This window comes from Aulonocara sp. 'chitande type north' Nkhata Bay, linkage group LG10 (assembly GCF_057382095.1).
Source record: "Aulonocara sp. 'chitande type north' Nkhata Bay isolate Kocher_YH1m ecotype deep benthic linkage group LG10, A_spYH_male_GT1.1, whole genome shotgun sequence".
In the NCBI taxonomy this organism is placed as follows: Eukaryota; Metazoa; Chordata; class Actinopteri; order Cichliformes; family Cichlidae; genus Aulonocara; species Aulonocara sp. 'chitande type north' Nkhata Bay.
The window spans coordinates 36089272-36102803 of record NC_141353.1 but is presented as its reverse complement, the minus strand read 5'-3'; the positions used below and the strand labels follow the sequence as shown (position 1 = coordinate 36102803).

The 13532-nt window shown below is 43.3% G+C and overlaps 2 protein-coding genes across 7 annotated transcripts in view; both read left to right on the top strand.

The window, feature by feature from the left end:
- The window catches only part of srrm3 (serine/arginine repetitive matrix 3), a 148093-nt gene extending 144565 nt beyond the window's left edge, over positions 1-3528 (top strand). For all 6 annotated transcript variants that reach the window (XM_086309770.1, XM_086309769.1, XM_086309768.1 and 3 more), the window contains one exon: positions 2608-3528. In XM_086309770.1, the coding sequence (XP_086165896.1) occupies positions 2608-2875 (268 nt within the window). In that variant the 3' untranslated portion in view covers positions 2876-3528. The remainder of the gene's footprint in view (positions 1-2607) is intronic.
- Positions 3529-6541: 3013 nt separating this feature from the next.
- On the top strand, positions 6542-13257 carry hspb1 (heat shock protein family B (small) member 1). Its single transcript, XM_086309764.1, has 3 exons — positions 6542-7046; positions 11840-11903; positions 12489-13257. The coding sequence occupies exons 1-3, from the start codon at positions 6656-6658 to the stop codon at positions 12643-12645; spliced, it is 612 nt and encodes a 203-aa protein (XP_086165890.1). The 5' UTR covers positions 6542-6655; the 3' UTR covers positions 12646-13257.
- Positions 13258-13532: the final 275 nt, after the last annotated feature.

Genomic DNA, 13532 nt, shown 5'->3' with positions numbered 1-13532 from the left:
TCATGCTGGATGATGCTGTAAATGTATAACATCTGCCACAGACTCCAGACTGTTTCATGTTTCCACATGTATTCAGTGTGAACCAGCTCTTATCTGTGACGAGAACAGGGCAGCAGTGGGAGGACCTGCCAGTTCTGCTGTTTACAGGTGAAGTCTAGTTGAGCTGCATGATGGTGTACAGTGAGCACAGGTCCCACTAAAGGACATCAGGACCTCTTGCCGCCCTCATAGAGTCTGTTTCTGACAATTTTGTCAGAAACATGCACATAAATAGACCACTGAAGGTCATTTTGTATTGGTCATGCTGCTGGCTCTACAGGCTTGTCCAGCTTTCCTCGTGTAATGGCCTGTATGTCCTTCACACTCTTGAGACTGTACTGTGAGATGCTGCACATATGATCATGCCTTCCTGGAGGAGTTGAAAAGTTATGCTACCTCAATGAGGTGCAGGTACTGTCTCATGCTACCAGTAGTGACAAGGACAGTAGCAAAAAGCATAAATATAGAAAAAACTGTCGGGGGGGATAAGGAAAGAGCATTGGTGTATAGGAAAATTATCCCCTTTTTGGGGGGGGGGGGGGGGGGGGATTGCCTTGTTGTTGCCCTTCCAGTCTACTTATTGCTGCTTTTATTTACACCAAAGCAGGTGAAATTGATTCACCATGGTTTATACTTTCTAATTGGACATGTTGACAGCTGAAGTTTGACTGTCTGTTATACTGTGATGATCAAGTCTTCCTTTTGTGAGCAGTGTAAATATGATCCAAGAAAAGTCCTTTATTCAATTTCTCTCTTAAATCCACGTGTTTGCTTAGTGCAAATCATCTACACATAATAATAATGGATTGGATTTATATAGCGCTTTTCAAGGCACCCAAAGCGCTTTACAATACCACTATTCATTCACTCTCACATTCACACACTGGTGGAGCTAAGCTACAGTTGTAGCCACAGCTGCCCTGGGGCCGACTGACAGAAGCGAGGCTGTCATCGGCCCCTCTGGCCAACACCAGTAGGCAAGTAGGGTAAAGTGTCTTGCCCAAGGACACAACGACCAGGACAGAGAGCCCAGGGATCAAACCGGCAACCTTCCAGTTACAGATGCGATTCCCAACCCCCTGAGCCACGGTCGCCCATAAGTTAACTCTGTGTGCTGTACACATTATTTGAAGCCCAGGTACACGGATACCATTACACGGATAGAAGTGTACATCTCAGAAAGTATGTAAATATGAGATCTGAGGATCTGAGCTAGTCACTTAAATTGATAAATGGTTTCAGTTATTGCCCTTATTTTTTTTAATATTGAGTGATTTGTGACTAAAGTGCTTCAATACGAGATATAAAATAAGACGTAAGAATGAGGATGTAAAATGAAAATTAACTGAACTGAGCAAAAGATTTCATTGGTTAAGTTAGTTGTTCCAGTTGTTCTATTCCATTTTGATGAGTCTCTTTAAAACCATGTATTAGACTCATCCACATATTTGTTTCCTGCTTACTTCTTAGATTTCATAATTTATTCTCATATGATCGTTTCATTGTTACCAATAGAAATGCTTTTAGGTGGAGTTAATTATTCAGACAAACGGAAGAAGAAGAAAATCCCCCCTGCAGATGAAATGTGTTTCAGCCTCTCCCTGTGTTACCTCTGCAACCTTCTCGTTCGAGTGTAAATAGCCATGGGTGAAATGTGTGTACTTTGTTATCTTTCACTTCAGTCCTTAAAGGTCCCGACACCAGGACAACGGGCTGCTGCTGAACCCGACTGCTGCCGGCTAGTTACCCCGGTAACAGTTGCCGTGCAGCAGGACCCCAATACCGTGACTTCTGAAGTTTGGCTGAGCAGCAAATCATCAGAGCTCCCATGAGTAAACCAGGCTTCCTCCTCTGTCCTTTTTCCGCTTCTTCATCTCTTTCCTGAAACTCACTCCAACTCTAGAGCTGCACCCTGCTGTGTTTCTGCACTAATGTTGTAACACAAAGGATGCAAAGATTAAAGCGCTATCAAGGTTTATTAGAGTGGAAGCCCCCCCTCTTTCCCCCACACACCTTATTGCTCATACTGTTGATTCCCACAGCCAATGTAGAAGACAAAAGCTGGGGTTGAGTTATCTACAGCGCTGCTTGTGAAATGCACCTCATAGCAGCAGGGATACCTTGATAGCGTTTATCTCTCCCTGCACCACTGACTCTTGATTTTTATTTTCTGGGTGTTGCCCTCCACTGAGAAGATGAGGTTCTTTAAGGAACTAACGGCTAATTACTTTACAGGAAGTACTTCCAGGGTGGCTATTAACAAAGCAATCTAAGCTTGAACTTCAACTAAACACTTGCATTTTTCTGCTATGTGTGTGTGTGTGTGTGTGTGTGTGTGTGTGTGTGTGTGTGTGTGTGTGTGTGTGTGTGTGTGTGGCTGAGAAGCTTCTTTTTAACCCACATAGCTGCTCTCTTTCAGATCCTGTACTAATTACACGTCACCACTCTGAGACCTAACACTGATTGCCTTAATCATGCTTTAACATCAGATTTAACACTCTAACCATAGGAAATAGGACTAGGACATAGGACTAACTGTTCAAACCCTTATTTTTCTTCCTCCTCCAGTGCTCGGAAGCGGCCGATCCCATATTACCGGCCCAGTCCTTCATCTTCCAGCTACGACAGCAGCCCGTCACGATCCAGCCGCAGCTACAGCAGCTACAGCCGCAGCAGAAGTCACAGCAGGAGCCACAGCAGGAGCCGGAGCCAGAGCTGGAGCCGCAGCCACAGCTGGAGTCGCAGCCAAAGCCGGAGCTGGAGTCGCAGCAGGAGCCGCTCCCGCAGCCACCACAGTTATTACAGCCGCAGCAGCTATGACAGCCCGGGGTTCTGATGGCAACCAGCAGAACGAGAATGAAAAAAGGAGAAAAAAGGAAAGAAAAAAAAAAGGGAACAAAAGAAGGAGAAGTGCTGTTAAACCTGCTGCACTCCGGTAGATTCATTACGTATCCTTAGCAAGTCCTCAGCAGAAGCCGCACAGCTGTACAGACCGGGATCCAAACTCCTTCACCATGGACCATTCTATCTCTAACACAGAGCCTGGATCAAAGAGAGGAAAATGTATTTTGATATAGCACAATACCATGATATTGGCAGTCACTGTTCATGTCTTCTCACACATTCAAGGAAAGGTTTTTTCTTTTTTACATGTCTAAAATGAATTGGCTGAGCCCAAAGAACAAATGTATGTTAGCACTTTCCTTCTCATCTTCCACACAGCTACCAAAAATACATTCAATAACAGTTAACAACAGTTATAAGTATATATATATATATATATATAGATATATATCAAATATATCCTGAAAAGAGGGGCTGAGTAGAAGACGAAAAGAAGGCAGACACATCGAAATCACACAGCTTACTGTACATTTCAAAGAATCACTTTTTCTCTCATCAGCCCCAAAGACTTCCGGTTCACACAGATCAACAAAAAGAGAACAAAAGAGAAGTCAGAGGATGAATCAGGAAAAGAAATAAAAATAACTTTTTTTTTGTTTTTTTAGGAGAAAACTGTATTGCATAGATTTGTCTGTACAGATGTAAACTCTCTTAAGTTTGGCTTTGTAAACTATGCACTGTATATTCCATATAGTTTGAATAGGTATGTTCAGCATGATGCATCAGGGGACCTGATGGAAATGAGATGTGCCAGCAGGGTGAATCTGCCCTGCCCCTTCCCCCTGACCTTTGCAAACAGAGGTGAATGAAACGGGGAGGGGGGGGGGGGGGGGGGGGGGGCTGTATGTGTTACATACTTTTACTCTCTTCCCTGTTTAAGTAATTACGTTTGTTATGCTAATCATGTGCGAGACTGTGTGAGTGTGTGTATGTGTGTGTGAGTTTGAACCTCCTTTGCAAAGATCAATGAGGTAATGATTTACATGAGCTGCTGTATGGTACCGTACTGCAAAAAGTCTCCATGCACATTTGTGAGTTGATCTCAGCTATTTATGAAACTCGCTGTATTTATTCATTTATTTATTAGGTTATTTATTGTTTAATATATTTATCATTTTGCTGTGAAGCAGTTGGATCATGGTTTGGAGATGGGTTTGCTGCAGATGTGAGAAAAGTACTGTAAAGCTCCAAGTTATGATACAGAATCGGTTTCTTGTTATCAGATCAACAAGCAGTGCACAGATTCACTGCTATGTGTTTAAGGAGCTCTGATTTTTGAGTCGGTTGAACTGAGCATTCACCCACAGTTACTCCCATGACTGCCATTATCGCGTCCCCAGCCGATATAATGACTCATGGTAACGCGGGGCTGCTGTGGCTCTGTCTGTGCCGAGGGAGGAAGATGACTCGGCCTGAAGCAGCCTGAAGAATCAATTACTCTGCTCTACTGTACATTTCCAGTCACTCCATATTTCAATCCCTTGTATAATTGGCCATACAATTCTAGCAGAGGTCTCCCCAGTTGCTGGCTACAAAAGATAATGAGCGATGGCTTGGCAGGCACGGCAGCAGGCTGTGTCTGCACCTCCATGAGGGTGGTTAACAAACAGGTGATACAATCAGGGATCAGCCTAAGTCTTCCTTACCATTCACCCGGTCTCATGACATGCATTTCCAGTGTAACCACACTTATCCCAGCTGTGATGCTCTGCAGCCTGACCATTTATTCCAAGTATAACATTGCCCCTTTGATTCTACAAATCATTCTTTGTATTGTACAAGTTATTATACCTGACAATAAACAGAAACAAATGGGGAAATGATCCAGTTTTTGAGTTCTTCTCTCTGCCTTCAGGTGCAGTCAGCGATAACTTGTTGGTGCTGTGTATGTATCTTCCTACAGATGGCACTGATGAGAACCTTGACCAAAAACATGAAGCCTCTCTCTATTAAGTACTGGGGCTGAGAGGAAGATATGGCTTATTTTAGAGGCAGATCTCACATCCTGTGCTGTAACTTTGAGGGATTAGATTTCTTACACTGAGACCTGAGCTATATTTTCCAGAAATACTTACTTTGCCATATATATCAAATAAATTAACATAACCTCCATTTCCGTCTGAACACTTCCTCGAGATTTCTCAGTTACTATCACTGTTGTAGCTGAACTGTCAGTTTATGTTAGTTTTTTTCTTCTTCTCTGTCTGTGTAACACTGTGAGAGATAGAGGCATGTCCCTGTGACACCTGCTCACTTTGTGTCAGAAGTGTACAGCTCAATAGGACACCTTTCACAGCAGACACTTTAAGTGTCACAGCAGCAAAGTCCACTGGTCGATAGTTATTAAATTAACAGTGGCACACTTCCATCAAGACTGCCAGTAAACTGTGACAATGAGCAGCATGGACCAGACCACGACCAGTAAGACCAACTCAGCTAAATTAGCTGATTTTAATGTTCTAGTATCAGGTAAATGTTAAGAGGTAGGAACGTTTCTGCTGGGTTGTTGTGTGTGCGTGTGTGTGGGGGGGTGAAAAATAATAAAGGACACTCATTTTTCAAGGTTTCGGCATCGGTGCCAGGCTAAAGGTCAGCCATAGAGGAGCTGCGTGAAAAGAGACGTGACGTCATGAGTCAGTTTCAAGTCACCCGCTGTTGTTTAGAGAGCTCTCTCTGAGCAGTGAGCAGGCCTGAGCAGTGAGCTAATAAAAGTGATCAGGACCTGTGACACTTGCTGCTGCGAGCGGACTAAACACAAAGAAACCATGCTACCTAAAGAGTTCCCACAAAGACCGTGGGCCATGGTTGGAAATGATCTGTTCCAGATAGAGACTAAACAGTACCTGGTCATTGTGGATTCTTTCAACTACTTCATGTGGAAAGTAAAAGTCATGATGATTTAGCGGTCATTAAAATGTATTCAGAATTTGGAAACTGGCGATTAATGTCATAAATCATGACATACTACTCCCCCCCTAGATAAACTGCCTTCATAGTTTAAAAATATGTGTACTAGTATTAGTAATACTGGCCGTGTATTTACTTGGTTTTGGATTGATACCAAAATTGCAGTATCACGCGGCACTAACATCCAGTAAACAATGAAAGACTGTCAGGTTAACAGAAGACTTGAGACACTACAGCTTGTTAATTCCCCCTTTGTGACAAAGAAATATGAATAGGCAGGTGTGAACATGGTGGATTTTCCTCCAGTTTTAATCCAGTCAAGTCATTTGGCTTCATGTACCAAACTGATATTCTACTATGTATTTCATTCAGGGCTGAATGGGTTCATAGCGCAACATAGCGTTGTTAAGAATAGCATGTTAGCTTGTAAGTAGACGGACAGAAGCCTCCCAGATTCTTCTGGCTCTTTGAGATGCACAGGGAGAGGAGAAGGGGGTTTACACACAGCACTCAGTGCCTAGGGCAACTGTTACATGGGAGGGTCTTCCTGTTGGATTCCATTCCAGTGCTACTTCCGCTATAAATAGATATTCTAGTGCTTTCGTAAAACATTCTGGAGGCATGAGGTATGGGGCTTGAGTCTGAAGGGAGGGTTCTGTTGATAAGGGGTGGTGTCATTGTGTATAAAAGCTCTCAGCTGAGAGGCAGACAGCACATTAAGAAAACACTTCCAGAGAGGCCAAGGGGCTCTTGATCTGCACACAGCAACACTCCTCTGAAGCTTAGAAGAAATTCCCAGATCATCATGGCTGAGAGACGTATTCCTTTCACCTTGCTCCGCACTCCGAGCTGGGACCCATTTCGTGACTGGCACCAGAGCAGCCGTATCTTTGACCAGACCTTCGGTATGCCCGCCCTGCCCGAGGACATCGCAGCATTTCCCAGCACCCACTGGCCAGGGTACCTGAGGCCATCCATCCTGGCTCCAGAACTAATGACACCGCATGCTCCCTTGATGTATCCAACCCACATGATGGCTCAGCAGGCTCAGGCTCGGGCCCTGTCCCGCCAGCTGAGCAGCGGCATTTCCGAGATCAAGCAGACCCAAGACAGCTGGAAGGTATCGCTGGATGTGAACCACTTCTCACCTGAGGACTTGATGGTAAAGACAAAAGATGGCGTGGTGGAAATCTCGGGTGAGCACTTATTTGATTTCTGTCGCTCTCCTTATTGAATGATTGAAAGGGCATAGTGTTTTATGTCCTGAAACCTAAGGTGTCATTTTCCTGTATGATGTTCCTTGAGTGACACACTTTAGACAGCTGTACTGGTTGATATGCACACTGTCTCACTTTAGTTTTCTTAAGTGCCTCTTTTTCTTCTGTAAAACAAAAACTGATAGAACTGAACAAAGCATGAGGTGGTTACATAGTTACATAACATATTGAGACAATAGAGTAATGTGTTCAGGGACTTGGGAGGGTCAGGGGGTTTTGACTCTAAGCCCACTGGACGCAAAACAAGACACAGTTCAAAATGTGGGAGTTGACTTTTAAAGACGCTCAGGCATGAAAACAATGTTAAAACAGCCTCACTGTCCATCCAGGACGGGCAGGAGCAAAGCAGACCTGAAGAAAGTGTGGAACTGATCAGATAGCAGCTTAGTTCTCTGAAGCCCTGGGCTCTCTTTTCTCTGAGTGAATCTCAGCCTCACTGCCTGCTATTTCACAAAGGATCCCATTCTCAGAGCTGGGGATTTAGCTGCAGCTTAGCCAGTATGTCCACTACTTTAAAAGGACTGCTGGATCTTGTCCAGGTCCAGTGTTCAGTCCCCGACTGTACCCAACATCTCCCAGCTCAGAGACTGAACCTCATCAGAAACACCAAGATAAACAAAGCACGAAATTCAATCCAAGTGGAATTTGCCACCCCATGTTCCACCCCATGTATCACCAGTGACCCAGGATGATATTTTAAACACAACAGTGTAATGAAGAGTTTTGTAAACACACCAAAGTGCAACCTCTCCACAGCTGTCGGTCAAAACTAATGACCCTTCGTTTAGCTGTTGAAAAAGTGTGTGTTACACAATCAATTTGGTCCAGTTGAAAAGCGGACAGCTCTCTCTGGACCGCAACCTTTATCGGTTCGTTGTAACAACAAACATATTACTGTATTCAGAGGCAGAATGAAGGGCAGCAACAGGGCATGTGAATGTGGGCATCTGAGATACAAGAGGCTGATTAAGTCTGGTGAGGTGTGGTTCAGTAGCACTGAACTGCATGAGTTTTAGAGTTAACATAACATACAGGGAGTGCAGAATTATTAGGCAAGTTGTATTTTTGAGGAATAATTTTATTATTGCACAACAACCATGTTCTCAATGAACCCAAAAAACTCATTAATATCAAAGCTGAATGTTTTTGGAAGTAGTTTTTAGTTTGTTTTTGGTTTTAGCTATTTTAGGGGGATATCTGTGTGTGCAAGTGACTATTACTGTGCATAATTATTAGGCAACTCAACAAAAAACAAATATATACCCATTTCAATTATTTATTTTTACCAGTGAAACCAATATAACATCTCCACATTCACAAATATACATTTCTGACATTCAAAAACAAAACAAAAACAAATCAGCGACCAATATAGCCACCTTTCTTTGCAAGGACACTCAAAAGCCTGCCATCCATGGATTCTGTCAGTGTTTTGATCTGTTCACCATCAACATTGCGTGCAGCAGCAACCACAGCCTCCCAGACACTGTTCAGAGAGGTGTACTGTTTTCCCTCCTTGTAAATCTCACATTTGATGATGGACCACAGGTTCTCAATGGGGTTCAGATCAGGTGAACAAGGTGGCCATGTCATTAGTTTTTCTTCTTTTATACCCTTTCTTGCCAGCCACGCTGTGGAGTACTTGGACGCGTGTGATGGAGCATTGTCCTGCATGAAAATCATGTTTTTCTTGAAGGATGCAGACTTCTTCCTGTACCACTGCTTGAAGAAGGTGTCTTCCAGAAACTGGCAGTAGGACTGGGAGTTGAGCTTGACTCCATCCTCAACCTGAAAAGGCCCCACAAGCTCATCTTTGATGATACCAGCCCAAACCAGTACTCCACCTCCACCTTGCTGGCGTCTGAGTCGGACTGGAGCTCTCTGCCCTTTACCAATCCAGCCACGGGCCCATCCATCTGGCCCATCAAGACTCACTCTCATTTCATCAGTCCATAAAACCTTAGAAAAACCAGTCTTGAGATATTTCTTGGCCCAGTCTTGACGTTTCAGCTTGTGTGTCTTGTTCAGTGGTGGTCGTCTTTCAGCCTTTCTTACCTTGGCCATGTCTCTGAGTATTGCACACCTTGTGCTTTTGGGCACTCCAGTGATGTTGCAGCTCTGAAATATGGCCAAACTGGTGGCAAGTGGCATCTTGGCAGCTGCACACTTGACTTTTCTCAGTTCATGGGCAGTTATTTTGCGCCTTAGTTTTTCCACACGCTTCTTGCGACCCTGTTGACTATTTTGAATGAAACGTTTGATTGTTCGATGATCACGCTTCAGAAGCTTTGCAAATTTGAGACTGCTGCATCCCTCTGCAAGATATCTCACTATTTTTGACTTTTCTGAGCCTGTCAAGTCCTTCTTTTGATCCATTTTGCCAAAGGAAAGGAAGTTGCCTAATAATTATGCACACCTGATATAGGGTGTTGATGTCATTAGACCACACCCCTTCTCATTACAAAGATGCACATCACCTAATATGCTTAATAGGTAGTAGGCTTTCGAGCCTATACAGCTTGGAGTAAGACAACATGCATGAAGAGGATGATGTGGACAAAATACTCATTTGCCTAATAATTCTGCACTCCCTGTATATGCAAATTAAAACTCTGAAAAAATCATTTATGAAACATTTTAGAAATCTATGAATACATGTATGTATATCCTTAGTGCTTTACAGCTTTTCTTGATTGCTGTCATGCAGCAGACAACTCACACAAGCCTAACAGACGCACTGATGGTCAAAGTGACACATTTTGTTTATGCCTCCAAAAGCTAATTTTGCCTTCAAAACAACACAATTTGCAAACAAGTATATGAGCTTTTCTAATCAATCATTGCCCGCCAGCTGAGCAGCGGACAACAAAATACAAAATGCAGTGCTTAGTGGGATCAAGAATCAAAAATGCTTTGATGCAAACTGGCTGAAAACTGAGATACTGTACATATTACAGAAAATACATATATTCAAAATGAATACAGTAAACCAAAATAAAATCTATTACAGTATAAGAAACAGCCACTATTGATACTCAGTCCCTTCTGTCTTGACGAGTTGGCCACAAGGCTTCATCCACATCAGACTCAAAATTCTTTCTTACAATACACCGAGGAAAAAAAACAAACATAAAAAAAAAAAAAATTCTTTCATGCCGTATCCAACCTTGACAGTCCTTCTCACCTATTTCTTGGGCTGCAGCAGTCATTGCATTCAGAAAGGGTATCTGCTCATAGGGATGGTGATAATAAACTCCTCTAACGGATTCACAAAAAAAAATGGGGCACATGCTAGGAGGAAATGCATCATTATATGTGGGTGTATTGTAAACCACTCATTGGTGCAACGCCACATTATCCTAGATAATGGCGAAGAGCGGCATGACAGTCCTCAACAGCCCTCTCTCCTCAGGCTGGATCAGCCTCTCATGAAGTGTATTCAGGAATGTTATGAGTCGTTCGGTGTTGGATGGGTGAATGGTGGGGATATAGCATAGGACACCATCATTGGAGATGGCAGCACACGTGGGTATGTTGGCACCCCTCTGTCCTGGAACTCTGAAAGTGGCCCTGTATCCAGTGAGGTTCCTTCCACAGCTCCTGACTTTACAGGAGCCGACTTCATCAGCATAAATGAAGACATGATGTGCTCCCTCAGCTTCAAGCTACATTCTTCTCTAAGTAAAAGCAAAATTACAATGAAAAGTGACTCCAGTTGACTCTAACTGCATGATATGACAAGGTATTACAGCATCTGGCCTCCTTCACAACTTCTGAGTTCCTTTGAAATGGAACTCTGTAGAGCTGCTTCATGGCCATATGGTTGCTTTTTAAGACATGGTTAATGGTGTTCAGGCCCACGTTGTTGAGGTTCCTGATCTGCAATCACTGCTGCCCTGATTACGCAAATCAGGGCAGCAGTGACAATTGTCACTCTTCCACCAGAGAACGGCAGTTCTATAAAGAATACATGTAATGGGTTTGAGGAAACAATTACATGAAGTATATTGCTGAAGATATTACTGCACAGCAACATTACAGTGTTTCTGTTTAAACCGGTTGTACTCTTTGTCCAGCCTCTTTAAGTGAAAAGCCATGAATGCCTTTCCAACTACACCTCCACCTCACACACAGACGTCTCTTCCTTGGACCCCTCTACCAGTTACTCACTCTCATCTGCCTTAGACCTCCTCCATCCATGCTAGTAAAGAACAACACAGGTGTGCACCTTTGAAGGCCTGCAGACAGAAATAAACTAAACCAACTTGGGAAAAAAAACCCCCTCAAAACCATTCATCTCCAGGTTTAGTTATCACAGCCCAGTTTTAAAAATAGAAACAGAATGCTTATTATTAACTTTCAGAGGTGATGGAAGATGCCTGTAGTCTTTGTGCTAAGCATAAGAGCAATCTCTGGATCACATAAATAAATGCTTTGAAAAAGCACAAAGTCCAAATCAAACCAGACAGCTGGACTCCATAAAAGTAACTGTGCACCAGTAAGAAATACTTTATACAATCCAATTTATTATTTTCATTAGGTGCTAAAGTAGAGTGCATAAATTAAGGCTTAGATTAGTGGAATGAAGTCTGTATGCACTGTTCCGCCCAACAGGTTTATTTTACTATGGTAAACAAGATGTCTTCTTGCACTGCTCCTTATAGCAAAAATATCTTTCAGTCTAGCTTAAAGTACATTGTCTGTGTCCACAGGTAAGCACGAGGAGAGGAAAGATGAGCATGGTTTTGTGTCCAGAAGTTTCACCAGGAAGTACACGTGAGTTTGTCTTTACTTGAGAAAGAATAGAAAGGAATCTTGATTTACTCTTGATCACTTCCTGCCATTAATCAAACTAATTTAAGGAAGATGTGGCCCATGCAGTATGTCAACTACTCACTTGAAGACTTTAGGTTTTAGAAGTACAAATTTTATTGTGGCTGACTGTTATTGCCTTTGGTGTTCGTCCTCTAAATTGGATTTGATTTATTCATAAGTGTGATTAATTTTTCTAAAATCGTGACTCTGATACTGTGAGTCTCTTTAGTTCATGGGCTGATCTGTTCTGGCTGGCGGGCTGCTGATAGCTAAATTTCATGCTCTGAAAAGTAGCAGCAGCCTTCAAGCGGTTCATCCCTTCTTGAGTCTTGGTAGACTTTAGCTTCATAGGGCTCTGCTGCCATCTAGGGGCCATAGAGTAACACACACTAAGCTGCAACTGAACTTTACTCGTTTTACTAAACGCTTTGGTCCTGTTAGTTTTTGACTAAATTGTAGCACTGATCCTTTTCTCACTAAGAAGCAAGGTTTTGTTTTGTTTTCTTCTGATTTCTGACCTAATTGTGTCGTATTCCTCCCTCGCAGCCTCCCCCCTTCAGCTGATGTTGAGAAGGTGACCTCTGCCCTTTCTCCTGAAGGCGTGCTGACCGTGGAGGCTCCTTTGATCAAACCGGCCATTGAGCACTCAGAAACCACGATACCCGTCAATGTCGAAAGCAACGGCGGTGTGGTGAAGAAGTAGTAAGAAAATGGGCACCATTTCCTTCCACCTGTCCTCCTCCACATACACACATTCAAATAGATGTGTGTATGTGTGTGTGTGGGAGGAGGAGGAAAAGGACGGGGGATATTCCGCTTGTAGTGAGGAAAAGCATCAGCTTACCGCTCTTCATAAACAGAGCTCGTTCACATGCCAAGCAGAGGAGAGCGAAGGATTGCCCTAGCTCTTCCCTCTCAACTCCATCTCTGGTAATGAGCCTACCCCAGCACAGCACACTGTGTAAACGTATCTGCACCAGTGCCATGTGCGTGCTCTTTCTGCTGTAATTACACTCTTCATCTGAATACGCAGCTTAGCTCAGCTCTCAGCTTCTTGTTTCTTTTTCTCTCCCCCCCCCCCCCCCCCCCCCACACACACCCCTTTATGCTGCCTCTTCAAACATCGAAACAGAATGGAATAGCAGCAAATGTGACAATTATTGGAGGCAGAATGCCTCCAATAATGCACATACTAATCCACATACACACCAAAGCTTTGAGTAAAGAAAGAGGACTGTTTGTGATCTTGCTGTTGTGTGGACTGAAACAGACTGATTAAAGCCATGCAAACAGGAAATAAAAAACACCCAACATATAGAGTCTCTGCTGTTCATTTGTGTTTGAGTTTGTGTTGCTGTTGTGATACCTGATGCCAAACGGTTCATCCTGTGGTCACCAGTAAATGATAAATGGCCTGTATAGCGCTTTACTTAGTCCCTAAGGACCCCAAAGCATTTTACACTGGATTCAGTCATTCACCCAGTCACACACACATTCACACACATTCACACACTGGTGATGGCAAGCTACATTGTAGCCACAGCTGCCCTACAAAGGACTGTAACAATTTGATATTTAACAATAGCGCCC

What these genes read in the sequence shown, in the direction of transcription:
- hspb1 (XM_086309764.1), top strand. Translation starts at nt 6,656, where the DNA reads ATGGCTGAGAGACGTATTCCTTTCACCTTGCTCCGCACTCCGAGCTGG. An exon ending in TGGCGTGGTGGAAATCTCGG is followed by an intron (nt 7,047 to 11,839) that starts GTGAGCACTTAT and finishes CTGTGTCCACAG; the next exon opens with GTAAGCACGAGGAGAGGAAA. An exon ending in AGTTTCACCAGGAAGTACAC is followed by an intron (nt 11,904 to 12,488) that starts GTGAGTTTGTCT and finishes CCTCCCTCGCAG; the next exon opens with CCTCCCCCCTTCAGCTGATG.